Below are 15,083 nucleotides of genomic sequence, written 5' to 3'. Positions count from 1 at the left end.
AAAAGAAGAAAAGAAGCGAGCATCTCGGCAACACTGGTCACCAGCCGTTATCATCCATTCATCGATCCAATCCAAATCCAAATCGGAATGTCAAGATGGCGGCTTTTGTGCTGCGAGATGAGTCGGTACGTTCACTTTCACTTCCATGGTCAACTTTCGAGCATTTCCAGGCAATCTCTATATTAGTACAGTAAGAAGTATTTAAGGATGCAGAAATAACAATCGCTTTCTTCAAATAACTCTTGCTCGAAACGTCTTCTCGTTCGTTTCTTTCTCTGCGCACCTGGCACGATTTGTAGCTGTAGCTGAAATCGTGCCTGCGGAGGTATGCTTTTATGTAATCTGTTGTCGTATCCCACAACGAAACAAACGGTTGCGTTGTCGAGACTGCTTGTTGGGGCAGCGCGCGTTCGTGCTGTCCGCGTAACACCACGAAAGGTGTGCGCTTGTTGCTTTGAAAGCGCGCTCTGACGTCGGCATTCGAGAACATCGTCAGTAAGTGAAGTTCGTTTTGCAAGGAACATGTGCCTCAGCCTTGTCAAAGAGCCCCGCTTTGATCAAATGTTTTACTTCCCGCATGTCCGGAAAGCGTCAGCGTCGCCTCCGGGGAAGCTGCCGGCAATCTATTGAGGAGCGAGAGCGGAACGACGGATATCGTCGAAGATAAGAGGCTGCATATTACCCTGCGTCTAATCTTATCTTCTTTTCTGTTTGTTCACTGCGATTCCTAGTCACGAGGATTTTAAGGAAATACAAAGAGCAAAACAAAACTGCATTTGTCCACATTCGTTTATTTTTTGGATTCTCAAACTAATTGTGGAATCCACTCGTAGATCTGGAGTGCTTTCCAAAATCCGCGAGGGAGGCGAAATTCCGCTCTGTGGGCCCCGCATCGGAACGACGAGGGGAAGATGAACTCGCCTTTTTAGAGGGACTCCTTCCCCCCCCCCCCCCCCCCCCCCCCCCCCCCCTGCTCTCCCCTCGGCCGTTCAAAATGGCCGCTGCTTGAAATTAACAAGCCCACCGACGCCTCAGCTGACTGATCTTTCCGATGACCAGTGACAACTGTCACTGCTTAGCTGCAGAAATAACACACAACACAGGCCGGACGAAATTATACATACCACGGAGCCCATGTCACAAATAACGAGGAAGACTTCCGCATTCGGCACCCGTCGCATACCTTTCGGCCGCCTCGAAGCGGCAAGGCGTGCACAGCGATTGCCGTCGGTGGAGCCACCGCCGAGGGAGGGGAAATGACGTAGCGTGCTCTGTCAACTTGCATGTAGATCTCTGAAATCCTGTAGATCTAGTTCGGTGGAGTTGGAGGCGCTCCAATGAGCGGGAGCTGCCAGAGATCTATGAGCGGAAGATGACCAAGTCGAGCCAGATCTGCAAGCGGAATATGTGCGCTCAAAATGGAGCGCTTTGGGAGCGCTTGAGAACTGTGAGGGGAATTCACCATAAGCAAAGTGATGAAGCCTAGATTCCAACATGGTCTCTTACGGGCGTGCCTGTCATACTGCCTGCAACTAATCTGTTTCTTCCAGGAAGGGTAGCGAGCCATCACCGAGGTGCTTTGTTGTTTTGTTTGGTTGCGTGCCTTCCTTGTATTCCTGTGGAAGGTGCTGTACTTGAAAGTGCTCCTCCGGTGTGCTTGTGCTGGGGTTTCCACTACTGTTGCAAGGGGAGTTAGAATGTTGTTGGAGGTCTGTTTGGGAGTGGTGACATGTCCAAGACAGTGAGCTGTGGCTGCGAGTCGACGGATATCCACGACCACCTGATCTCCAGTCTTTAAGACCAGTTTCGTTACATGCGAGTCATCAAAGGTGTACAGATCTTTGAGTGCGTACAATTATCCACCACTGAAAGCCGTGAGCACCAAAAGGATGATCATCATCTCGTAGAGGAGCCAGACTTTTGTTGCTTGCGAAATCCAGTCAGATTGGTGTGTTGGTTTGCTAATGCAAAAAAACTGCCATATAGGTTTCATGGATGTTTCGTCAGGGTAAAGTTAACCTGCCTGCGGTGAGTTGTACAGCCGGGTACAAAAGTCCCCAGGATGCGCGAGCTGCGACTGAAACGCATTGCTCTGCCATCTGCCGGCGGGTCGCCTGGTTTTGAGATCACACAAAGGCGCATGCGCGTTCTACTGTGCCCGCAAACGTGTGTTTTCCCGCTATTTTGTGGCAGGGCGCCTAACTCGGAATTGCCTCGGAGATGGCGCTTGCGGCTGACGAGCATCTGCTGCACATTCCGAAACTGGAGATACCGCCTGCGACATTGCGCCGCATTTCGCCATGTCAGCTCACCTTGCTTTATAACCAGTCGAGTTTATCGCTCAGTTGAGCTGCCGTGACTTCTTGCTTTATAGGTGCCGTGTCAGTAAGCGCTCTCTCCGAGCCCCTACCACGCGCCTGATTCCGAGTTAGGCGCCGCGCCGCAGACCAGCGGGAAAACACACATGTTTGCAGGCACAGTAGGACGCGCATGCGCTTTTGTGTAATCTCGAAACCAGCCAACCAGCCGGCAGATGGCACAGCAATGCGTTTCAGTCACAGCTCACCCGTCCTGGGGACTCTTGTCCCCGACTGTACAAGCACTAAGAAGAGCCATTCGATTTCTCTAACGAGCGATGCTTTGTAGTGATGAAAACAATCCAACCAGTCGTGTGTGCAGCACAAAATTGTGTACATGACGACACGCCACCAAAACCGGATTGACTGGCCGTGATCTTGTAAACATCAAGCCTAGCTGGCCTGCGGGATGTCGACCATTCTGCTCTCAGTGGCGGCTCCTGGACCCACCCTTATGCGAGGTAGTTGGGCATATCTAAACGTTTGTATCCTTTCGATTGCTTGTGCGTAGCAAAGCTGGTCTTTAAAGGGGCCACGAAACGATTTTCGGACTTCGGCCAAATAACTCCGGCAGTTGTTCTGCTCCTCAGCTGTACACCGCCTTCGGATCGCTCGATTTATGATGTGCCATGAGGGCACATTGGGGAAACCGGAGAAAACCGACTTGGGCGTCGAAGGTCAGGCTCGTCAGTCGCCGGCCAACAGCAAAGTGGGAAGCAGGGAGGGAACACTTTCATTGACTTCGGGTAGATGGCACCACTCAATATAATACAGCAGCTGTGACCTGCCGCTCTGAAGCTAGCGAACCGCCTCAAAAGTCATGTTGATGTTGCCGGGCAATGAGCGAGCACTCTGCGTGGCGTCTCAAATGTTGCCCTTGCGTGCAGACACAAAAATAATGCGATATCCACAATGCAACGGTTGTGAATTTCATGTGAACTCATCCTTTCGGAGGTTCATAAACCTGTCCCGTGTCACTGTAGGTAAGCAGGCAGGCCTCCAGCACCCTCTCGTCACCTCCCGTTGTGCTTTGGCTGCACAGGCTCTAGGCCCCATCATGCTCCAAGCTTACGAGATTCCAAAGCATTCTTGAAGGCAATAAGCTTGTGCCGTAGATGGGACAACTGCAAGGCCATGCTGCCGTTCGGGTGCTATTACTAACTATAGCGAACACAGCAAGCGACTATGGCCCATGTGTCTGCTACAGCAATAAATATGGGGCTTAGGAGTGCTGTCACTTGCACCGCTTTGGCTATCTAATTGTATCATTGTCTAGCATTGGTTGTATTAGCTGTGCAAAGTAGGTCGATGTAGCTGTTGGCACAGCTTGTACCATTGAAGCCAAAGCAAGCAGCTGCAACTCTTATTTTTGTGGTGACACCTGTCAATGGCTATACATCATTCAACTTGGGGCTTTCAGGGTGGCGTGATGTTGTCCGATTGCCGTGCTGTCTATGTGCATCTGGGCAATTTCACGGAATTCGGCAGGGCGAACGAAGGAGAGGGCACGAGCCAAGTGCGGGCATTTCGCCATTTTCAGCTGTACCTTGTGGTGGGCTGTACTAAACATCTAGCGGCCCCCTCCTTACTGCTTGTGTGATGCTGTTCGTTTGTGCAGCGCATGAATGGCTGTTTTGGGCTCGGTATGTTGTCTGCTGCTCCTTTCATGCGTTAATCACCTAGCATAGGTATTCCATTATTACGTCCAGAGAAATTTCACCTACTGGCGGCACTGCCTCCGGCTACTACGTCTATTGCACGAGAGACTAATATGGTTCCGATTTCATACTTTGCAAAACTCATAGTTGGTTCCCTCGATCCTTGACGCAAATGCACGATTGTTCTTACATACGAACCTAGAGACAGCTTAAGATTTATCGCGCTTTCAATTGTGCTGATACCAGCCATAGATGTCGACTATACTCGGTCTCGCAGGGTGTGCGCAGCAAAGACGAAGGCGAGGGCACGGGGGCATAGGACTGCAGTGAGCTTTGTTTGCATGAGCACTTGCGCAAGAATGGCACGTTTGAAAGCAACGTGCTCGTGCCTTTGCACCTGCTGCAGACAACTTGTGGGATGGAGCATAGGCAATGAGACCACCAGATAAACGCCAATCTAGAGCAGTGCCGCTCCATGGAAGTTTGGCGCGTCCACCTGAACGCAACTGCGAAGCCGTGGCTGTCATGGCCGGTCCTGGGGCGTCTAAGAGGGCCAAGTAGTGACGTGCTGGCATCGCCAAGTGGCAAAGCCAATAATCGCGCCAGCCTGGAAGTAGCGTGGCCTGTGGTCTGTGGGATACGAAGCAAGCGACGTAACAAATGAACTCTTCTCCGACTGCAACTTGTCGAGCGCCTGCCAGGGTGGGTTGTTTGGAGCAAAAAATATGGCCATCCACTCGAATTACAAATGTGCGATTGTTATTTACGGATATAATTGATCACATCCAACTTACTTCTGAACGTACCAAGCGTTCTGTCCCATGTGCCACATCTAAAAGGCAGGTATGTGACTTATATGTCCCCCCGCCCCCTCTTCTGTATACACAAACTCGGCTCTGTTACGTCACACCGCGGTGGTGGCGTGTGGGGCGCACTTTCGGTCTGGGGCTGTGGGCGAAAGTACCCCATGTGAGACGTGTATTCCTGCATTGTTTTGAAAGGAACCGGACAAAAACCTGCTCTCTCGTCAGAACTCTGCGACTGGGCCTGTACCAAAAGAGTCGAGAAAGCTTTGAAGGTCAGTATTCTTGTGCTCGGTTCGTCCGAGAACGTGGATATGTGCCGTTGAGAGAAAAAACCAGACGCCGCCGAACCACGATTGCTTGGGCGGGAAGCACTCTGGGTTGAGTTCACGGATACTTGTGGTCATCAGATTTATTTGATGAACATGAACGCCAGAAAACCGTCAAGTTGTACGAATCACCTGCGGACTACGCTGAGTGCGTCTTCAGGTTAAGCGGCCGCCTGATCGTTCGCACTGTTGTGTGCTCTTTCAAACGTTTCTGCTTGTCATCTCCTCTTTTAGACGACACCGGCCCGTAGACCGAATGTTGGCCTGGTACTTGTGATAAGAAGTGCAGGCCTCAAGAGACTGAAGTCTGAAGGTTGTTAAGCAGGCTCGATATAGACAGTAGGTACAAGGAGATGTTGATCATTGTTACCAGTGGGCGTCACTGACTTGTTATGCCTGGTTCACTTGGTCTGATTGTGCTTGCGATTTTCAGTATTGACGTCGACCATTTCAGTTATGGTTCATGCTTTTGCAGCCCCAGCGACGTTGCAACTGAAAATTGCGAGCAAAATCTTATCATGCGAATCAGGCTTAAGCATGCATTCTGCGGCGTCCGCGCGGAATGAATCGCTGCATGTCGCATTATTCACGCAAAGTTTTGCGGTGTAACGAGCCCCGGTAATTTCGTTGAGGCCGCTCAAGTAGTCAGACATTGCCAGGAAGACGTAGAATCAACGATTCGAACGCGAAAAAGGGCAGGGGGACTCACACCGACGCCAACAACATCGCATTTCAATGGTTTGTTTATGGGCGACGGCAAGCTTCTTGCCCACACTCCATCGTGCATGCGCGGTGCCGGTGGCGTCCGCTAGGGGCGCTCCGGTTTGTTTGTAAACATGAGTTGGTGTATAACGCTGCCACAAATATCAACAATAATGTAAGCACCCTTGTTTTTTTTTTCTGGAAGGCTTAGGAAGCACTGGGTTTGAGGCGGCGGATTTGTTTTTCGTCGACGAAATGCCTTGAATATGCATAATCTAGGGGGTTCAATGAGTTCCGATCCCAATTGGTGTAAAGCTTTTTTTGTTTTGTTGCCAGAGCAGACTGACTGTGCACATTGTTTATGTGCTTGTTTTCAGTTTTCTGTTTCCTTTGCACAGGAGATGGTTGCACAATTGTGCCCTGTTAATCTCTTCATCAAGTATGGCATTGCATGCTAACCCCCACTTCTAAATTTGCACCTGAAATAGCTTAAATGTGAGATTTGGAACCATGTTGCATGCTAACGAATCATTTGTACAGCTCGTTTCTTGACGCAGACGACGCACCGAGGAAAAGTCCCGTCTGAGTGCTCTGGTTCATGGGTGCGTCTTCTCTCCGAGTGGAATGATCTGTGCTGTGTTTCTCCATAACTTGGCAAAAGGCAACGGCTACAGCATTTCCTCACCATCGCGGCAGACTGTTCCATCTGCGCCAAAAAGTACTGCTACCGTGGCTTTGTTTTGAAAAGCTATTAATCTAAATTTTTTTGAACTGTTATTAAAAGCAAAGCAATAACTTTTACAATGTTTTCAGTCATATCGGCATTCGCTGCCCTGCTCTTCCATCCGCCATGGCAACAACGGCAAAGGAGGCTGCTGTGGTGTATTTGCTGCCACAGTGTGAATGTGCATGCTCTTGTTCTTGCCTTTTGCCCGTTTGTGTATCACAAGCATTCACAAACAGTTCGATGCATTACTGTACAAGGTCATAGGCATGTTTTCTTTTGTACGTGTTTCAGTTAAAAAAAAAAAGTAGCATTGTGTTGAGGATGTTTAGACAGCGAAAGGTCGGCCTGCCTCGAATGGTGCCAAGCTTGCCGCTGTAGATGAGGAATTTAGTCAGGGCAGTATGACCGAAAGCCTGGGATCTTTAACGTGCATCATGTAGTAGTGATTACACAAACGCCTACTGGTATGATCCTTGTCCAGGTTGAAATGAGCAAGTGCTGGGATTTAGCCCACGATCCCAGGTTCTGCAGCGCAAGCTTTCGCTCCACATGCCCGGAGCTGAGACGTGCTAGCCGACTCGGGCCACCGTTCCGCCATGTGTTTTAGTTGCGTTCAGCACTATTGTGAATTTGAAGTTATTTTCCTAGTAGTTCAAGCAGGGGAAATTGAAACTTCTATGGTACAAACCAACATTTTTGCTAGAGTTTGCAAGCCGACTGAAAGTATGAATGCCTTTTTAAAACCATCTAATGTCTTTAGGTACATGGGGTATGTTCTTCCCAAGTGTGCTAATCTCACAGCAGACTCCTCCGGCTTGCACAGACGCCGCAGTTTCTACAGTTTCCCAAATTAATGTGAAACAGAGTGTAGTGGATTGCGTGCAGGCCTACCCTCTTTCACAGTTGAAGAGGTGCAATGTTTTCAGGTGGCTGTAGGTAAACCTGGTATATGGAGAGGTTTATACGTTTCCCATCACACACAAAAGTAGTTCTTTTTTTTTCTCTTTTACTCGACTGCCAAATTAGCAGGAACAAAGAAAATTGGACATTATTTGTCGAGAAGAAGGAAGGTCGGTCTGGCAGCGCATGGTGACACTTTGTCACGCTCTATGTGAGAAATTTGACTAGTGCGGGTACAACCGATAGCCCAAAGTCTTTAAAATGATTCATATAGCAGTAATGCACGCCCATGTGTAGGTGCAGTGCTCATCCAGGTCAAAACGGGCAGGGGCGATCAGTGCAAGTTTTCGCTCCACACACTGCGAGCTGCAGTGGGCTAACACACTCTGCCACCAGGCCCCTCCACATCAGCACGTCCTGTCGAAGCAACGTGCAATTAGTACTACTGCTGCTGATGGGGGCACGCACACGTAAGGAAGGAAAATAACAGCCAGGAATTCTGGTAAGGGGAGGATGCCATACGTCATGGAACACAGGAACAGGCTTGGCTTGAATCCTTTTTGCTTCAGGATCACTATCACTACTCCAAGCTCACCACAGACTTTGCATTCATGGGAGCTTTCTCCAGCAACCGTTTCTTTTTATGAGACACTGCACCGCTTGCAGTGGCAGCTACTCTACGACACCTGCTCGCTGATTTACAGCTGCCCGGCCCGGTATGTGGAGTCACGATAACCTGTGGGTTGCACCTGTTGTGACTCTTCCTTGGCAGTTTCTTTAGCTTAGTTATTTTGCATGGCACCAAGGTTTAAGGTTCTCTAGGACTTCAGGGTCATGTGGTAACTGCATTTTCCAAAGTGTTTCTGACATTAAACAGCAAGCACCCTGGTTGTGCTTGTCACTATGCCACAGTCACCTGTGTGGTGCATGAAGCAGTGGTTTGAACCATTGATGGGTGCACTGGTGTCTCTTAAGCTGTCCTGGGCACTCATCGGTAAGTAATATTTGTGCTGGTGATCCAATATTCAACGACAAACATTGCAGCAAGAAGTTACTCTTCAGTGTGCACACATTACTGTTGTACAGCCTAAAATATTTCAACGGTGAAGAATAGGAGAGTGACTTGCTTCAGGCTACTGGAACACGTTATTGTGTGGGCCTTTCTTTTATGGAGGGGAGGGGAGGCGAGAGCAGAAGAGTAGCAGAACCAGGCACAAATAAAAATTGAAAAAATCCGCAGCGGAAAAAAATAAATAAATAAAAGCAGTGTGAAGAGTTGCGTTGCTTACACGTCACAAACTCGTGTCAAAAACGCAGGCTATACTCTGTTTCACCTAGTGTTGTACCGCAGGAAAGGCTACAAGCGCGAGCTCCTTGCTCTAGAGCACAGCTCGACGGTACAAGTTCTCGTGCAACAAGGGCAGCTGCCAACGCTATGAGCTCGCGCTTCTGGCCTTCTCTGCGGTACAACATAAGGTGAAACTGAGTATAGACGGAGAACGACTCATTATTAATCCGAGACGGGGACACAAATAATAAAACGAAGAGACGGGCGTGTGGTTGCCCTTCACTTTTATTTTTTTATTTTCCCCTTGTTTTTCTTACTCCGCAAAGCCGACATAGTACGAGAAAACACGCAGAAGTAGGAGAGCAAAGAGGCTCTTCGGCGGGCTTTGCCGTCTCGCGCGGTTCTGGGGTATTCGTATTGGATCATTGGTAAAATGTATGGGCTGCGCGGAACTGAGCGCTGCGTGACAACCATACGTGCGTTCATCGGTGGTTTTGTACGTCACCACCATCGGCAAAGTGGGCGACTGAGCACGTCTACCGGTGCAAGGCGAGCTTCGCGCGGATGATCACGGAGGATGATGATAAAAGCGGCCGACGCGATCGCGGGGTGAAACGGTCGACGGGACGATACGCATTCAACCGGAGTCTGGGTTGTTTAATGCACAAGCCCTAGCACGTCCACACGCACAAAGAAACATTACTTGTGAAACTGGAACGGAATTAACACAATACAATTTTCGCATAAAATGCACACAATCGCCGATGTCGTGTTCGCGTTGACAGCGCGGTTTGTCGGTCGTGGGAACAGCGCCGTCACTTTCGAATAGCCAACAAGATCCGACCCGACATGAAGAAGTCGAAAGCGCCATCCGCCGCCCTCGCGGCTCTCCGCCGTCACTCTAGCCGATGTATTTTTCTCCTAGCCGAGCTAAACCATTTGGCGTAGTCAAGCCAAGACGCCTTGAAGTTTACTTTTCGGCCGCTAACAGCGCTTGACGAGGTCGCCCGAGGTCGTATCACTCCCACCCCACCTGTCCCCCCCAACCCTTCCACACATTCCCGAGACCCGTCCGTTCCCCCTTCCTCTCTACCATAATGACCCGTCCGTTCCCCCTTCCTCTCTACCATAATGACAGCACCCTTCTTAGCATACGGAGCGGACCACCCCACCCACCAAAAGCTCCCCACGTTATCGCTGCAATCAGCGTGAGACTCACTCCCTCTCCCCCTCATTAGGGAGGGTCCCCGTTTTGAAGGCGGATTCCGGGCCGGATTCCGAACTATACCCGAACGTTGTTAACGAAATACACACGACAAAGAGAAACAAAATTACGGAAGAAGAAACAGTATCTTGTGACACGTTTACTAATGTTACTATTATTGAGTAGTAACAATAGTAAAACGTGTCTGAAGCTATGAGTTTGTTTTATGACCTAAAATTTTAAGTTGTTCTGTACATTATAGCTCGGGCATCTAGATTAGTTATAGAAATTATACAGCTCACAAAAATTAATAATAAACCAACTTGTTTGAGAAATTATCTACAAAGTATAATATTTGTTATAGAAAATAATCGCTAGCTAGGAGTTTTAGCTTAAGGTCTACAAAACAATAGCAGGGGAATTCAATATGGTTTTTAGCTTTTACGTTCAGCATGACGTCACATCAAAGCGGGGGCTTAATGACTAGGCAGTGGACAAGTACTCTTGACATCTTACTTTACCAAAGTAACTCGACACGGAAATTCGCTATATAATGTGAGTTACATTTGTTAGCAATTTGCTCTTCCATAGAATCAATTACTTCCCAGACAAATGTAGCACTTTGGTGCATATTCAAAGCTTTACTATTCAACAAAGTACCTACCGAAAGCGCATGAGGCAGGGAGAGCTTACGCGGCCCGAATAGAAGTCGGAAGGCCTACAGCGTAAAGTATTGTTCATTCGAACTTAATGCTACAAACCAGCTTCCAGGGGGAGTTTTCCTTGTGCGGGAGAGCGTCATAATCATCTCGTTTGTTTTTTGCAACGTCATCCATAGGACGGCGTGTCCGCTACGAAGGCTTTTCTATGCGTCTGCCGAGACCACTGAAATATTACTGACGCAACGGAGGAGCGCGTTGAAATCGCTCGGCCACAGAGAGTATCCTTTATGATCAGAAACAGCTAAAAACCGTTGGGCGCCGTCATATCCTTCCACATGAATTCTACACGAATTTCAATTCCGAAGGTGGTACATTTTACTGTCGATCGAAAATGCCCAAAGACCATAAACACTTGTTTTATGTTGTTGGATCAGCCGCGCCTGGTCGATGCCTGCTGCTGTTCACTATCGCAAAATGTTCGGCCATCTTGAAAGTGGCGCAACCGGAAATGCACATTTTTCACGTCCATGATTTGTCTTCCGTGAGTTTCACTGATCTGACGTAAAGGCCGGATGACGTCGTCCGATGCAACAGGAGAAAATTAATGAACACTTGCATGACGGAGGTGAACAACGACATTTTTAGTGTTTAAGACATTGGTGGAACCAACTGTCTCCACGAGCGTTTGATGTCTTTGACAATGTTGCTGCCATTCTTGCTCATTCCCAATAAAATTCCACACCTTCTAAAATGCGGCTCATACTAAACGGAGAAAAAAAAATCTTTCCAACTTGAATGCCCCTTGTGCACCACTGACATTATTTTTTTCTCAGATGAATAGAAGTGCATTCAAATTACTATAAGTGACATAAACCAAAGTAATGCCACTGTAATATAGCCATGTATAAAGAGAGCACTACGGGTACAATAAAGCACATTCCGTTTGCTTCCCACAGTGAGTGTTACGACAAAATAACGCTTTAATCTTTAATTTACATGGTGGATTTATACGGAGTGGTTCATTTTAATTCGAAAATTTTTAATAAAATGGGTGAAAATTAGACAAGTGCCATTTTTATCGTATCTTTATTCGGCTCATCGGACATTAAATCAGGGGATAATCGTAACGAAAATATGTCTAATTAACAAAAATATGTTAACTTTTGAATACTTTTTGAGGTCATGTTACAATTGCAGTATTTACGGTATCTAATATTGGAGGCCATACCAATTAAATGAATTTGCGAGAAGGAAATATGTTTCAAAGGGATACTAAAACGAAATACTGCCCCTTGAGTATTCGTACTCAAGGGGGCAGTATCACATCAAACACACCAATCTCTTGCTGAAAAAGACACGAAAAGGAATTCTAAAACGAATTAAACGATTAGAAAGAAGCACCTGGTGGTTGTCGCTAACGCCTCGTTTGTAATGCCCGTCTAGGAACCTTTACAGGTAGTGACGATAACTGTCTCGCCTCCGGCCACCACGAGAGAAGAGGGGAAGGAGGAACTCCCCTCTTCCCGAGAATCTCTTTTGTGTGTCCCAGAAGTCGCTATTGTCCCTCTACAAGACTAAAGAAGATTAACCCGTCCCTCAAAATTCGTACAAAAGCAGCCTTTTCGGTGGTTGGAACCACTAAGACATGCTCTCCACGTCAGCCTCGCCGCAGCTTTGCTCATCCCGAGACGAACTACGTCACGATTGCGACGGATGTCAAGTGTTCTCCGCTGGCTGCTCTCCGAGCGCTTGCCAGAGTGGGCCGCTTATAACGAAGAATACAGCCACCAGGCTCAAAATACAAACGAGCGATTATCATTTACGGATATTTTGGATCATATTCAACCTATTTCTGAACACGACGGGTATATTTCAAATTTCGTTGAAGTATCCCTTTAAGATATTCTTAAATTTTCACACCGGAAATAAAAGATTTGGCCTAAAAGAGCGCTGCAAGCTCTGCTCACAACAACGTTTGGAAGAGTGACGTAGTTGTTTCAATAATGTTGTCCCTATTTCGACATCTTGTCCTTAATGGGACCACACAAATGGCGGCGTGACTATCGACTACATCACTCTACTAAGCGACGTTGTGGTCAGGGCTTCCGGCACTCTTTTGCCGAACAATTTTCAAGTCGTGCTAAAAACGTGAAAATCGATGAATTAATATCTATAAAGCTATGACATTTGCGCAATTTTTTTTCAATTGGCCTGGCTTCTAATAGTAAGTATCCTCAATACGGCACTTGCAACATGACCCTTAAAACTAAGAATTAAAAGGTATTTAGCAGATGTTGGTTAATTATCCAACTTATTATGAGGATTTTCCCCTAACCTAATCTTCGCCGAGCCTGATAAATACATGGTGAAAACGGAACGTCGTCTAACTCTCACTGCCTGAAAAAACAAAACAAAAAAAAGTTAGAATTAAAAATGCGACACACTGTGTACTGTAGCGGTACCGCCCGAGGTGCGTGGAGGCAATGGGGACAAAGACTATACGCGTGCAAACATTTAATCTGGTCTGATCTGGTGGTATACGTCATGTTGTAAAGTAAAACATAACGATATATAAAGTCAATCTTTGCACATGCGTATAAACGACAGCTCATTAGCGGTATTGTGCGGTTGCCTTGTAAAACTACGCCGAAAACTGCAGTTTTAAAACTGAAAAATCAGAAAGCCAAGTTACTAGAATGCACGTTCTGAAGCTATCGCTTGCATGGCCAAATTACTTCCCGGAGCGTAAGAGGACACAGTAATTAAGATTCCATGATAAAACAAACAAACAAACAAACATTGTTCCTACATCTCACTCATGAAAGAAAATAATCCAGTCTTTTTAATTGCATTAAAGTAACGAAACGAATATTTTTAATTCCTAATTTTGAGACATTTAGCCTTCACCCTCGCTTCTATCTTGTTATAAAGTTTGTCCGCAAGGAACAAACGCGACGTCGTCAAGGATTCGACCTAAAGCTCATTCTTGCCAGGAAATATATATATATAGTTCGATTTTTGTCCCTTGTTGCTTATCGGAAAGCTACCACCTTCCAAAGAGTAGTCTTGGAGCCATTCTATGGTTTGATTTCAGGTTATGTTTTAAATATCTAATGAACGTGCTTCTTGCATGTTTTTTAAAGAAATTGTGTACGTTCGAATTGATTACTCGCTTCTGGGTTATAATTTGGCACGTTTGTCTGGCTTATCTTAATACTAAATGTGTGACCGTGTAAGTTGTCTTCTCAGGGCCATTCGTCCTGTAATGTCTAAAGTTAACTGAACTAATAAACGTAATCTGCTTGATGCTGCGTTTAGTAGTTATTAGGTAGATATTTTATTTTTGCGTTCAAAGCCTACTTTCTTGGCACTACGGCGAACCGCCTAATTGCAAACATTACATAAACCCTCGATTCGCGAGAGATCCCGTTGCTCAGAATCTCAACATTCTCCTTTGTTAATGCTTCATATTTGATGCTGAATATTTTTCAACTTTTAGCCCGGAAGAACGACCACAAGTTTTCATCACCGGAGGACGAATTCAAAGCCCTGATCTACAACTACGACGTGAGCTACAGCCAGGGATATTCGGGGTTTACACAGATTTACGTGTTTGATAAGTAGTCTGCTGATTTCCGAAATAAGCAAAGTTCCTGAAGGCAAATTGGCTTGGTAATAGGGGTGAATAATAGATTTATGTTAAATGGGTGTGTATCTTCTGTGATGCTGGTGTGACAACTCAGGCCTTGAAATTTAATTCCTGGCTTTCTTGAGAAACATCCTGAAGTGTTTTAAGCTTCTGGAAACCTTTGATTCAAAGCGAATAAATAAATACTTGAAATGTGTCAGTAATTGGGTCATCGATTTGTCTGTTTATTTACTTGAAACAAAAACAAAATTAAGCAAGCGATCTCATGAGAATGTGCTTGTTGGATTGCATTAAAAGATGTTCTGCGCGAATATTGAATAATTAAAAATTTACGACACACCAACATATCCAGACTCCAAATAGACTAGGGAAGTTGACACAGAAACACTCAAAATCTTCTTTTGACCTTTCAATACATTATCTGAAAACTTTTTGAGGAAGAGGGTGTTGAATGTTAGTAGCACGAACGTCCGGTTTGAAGGCCGCTTGAGCATATTCCACAAAATATAAACTTAGAAGTGTGCATTTGTCAGTTGATGAATATGAGAGGTTTTCAGATTAAAGCATTTGCACCGACCGCCGTGTCACCGAACTTTCTGTCGTCACGGCGCCGACCCGTCCAGGTGTTGGCGTGACACATAAGAAGCAGTTAGGACCATGGCGTCTCCTCTTGGCCACAGAAGGTTTCTCTGAACCCCGGGGTCCTAACCATCATCTGATTGCCGGTTCCACCACTTCGGACCTTGTCTCTTGTTCGTTCATCCCCAGCAACCTAACGTCCACAGCTGAGGCCGCTTACCTGGA

The 15,083-nt window shown here is 46.7% G+C and overlaps 1 protein-coding gene across 1 annotated transcript in view; it reads left to right on the top strand.

Annotated features, from left to right (window-relative positions):
• Positions 1-14,490, top strand: part of LOC121046762 (gamma-glutamyl hydrolase) — a 158,589-nt gene extending 144,099 nt beyond the window's left edge. Inside the window, exon 9 of the mRNA XM_040501346.2 lies at positions 14,130-14,490. Coding sequence (XP_040357280.2) covers positions 14,130-14,254 — 125 coding nt within the window. The 3' untranslated portion in view covers positions 14,255-14,490. The remainder of the gene's footprint in view (positions 1-14,129) is intronic.
• Positions 14,491-15,083: the final 593 nt, after the last annotated feature.

Source organism: Ixodes scapularis, unplaced genomic scaffold (genome assembly GCF_016920785.2).
Source record: "Ixodes scapularis isolate PalLabHiFi unplaced genomic scaffold, ASM1692078v2 PGA_scaffold6__148_contigs__length_123643588, whole genome shotgun sequence".
NCBI classification, from domain to species: Eukaryota; Metazoa; Arthropoda; class Arachnida; order Ixodida; family Ixodidae; genus Ixodes; species Ixodes scapularis.
Note: the sequence above shows the minus strand (reverse complement) of the source record. Positions and strands in the feature narration are given on the sequence as shown.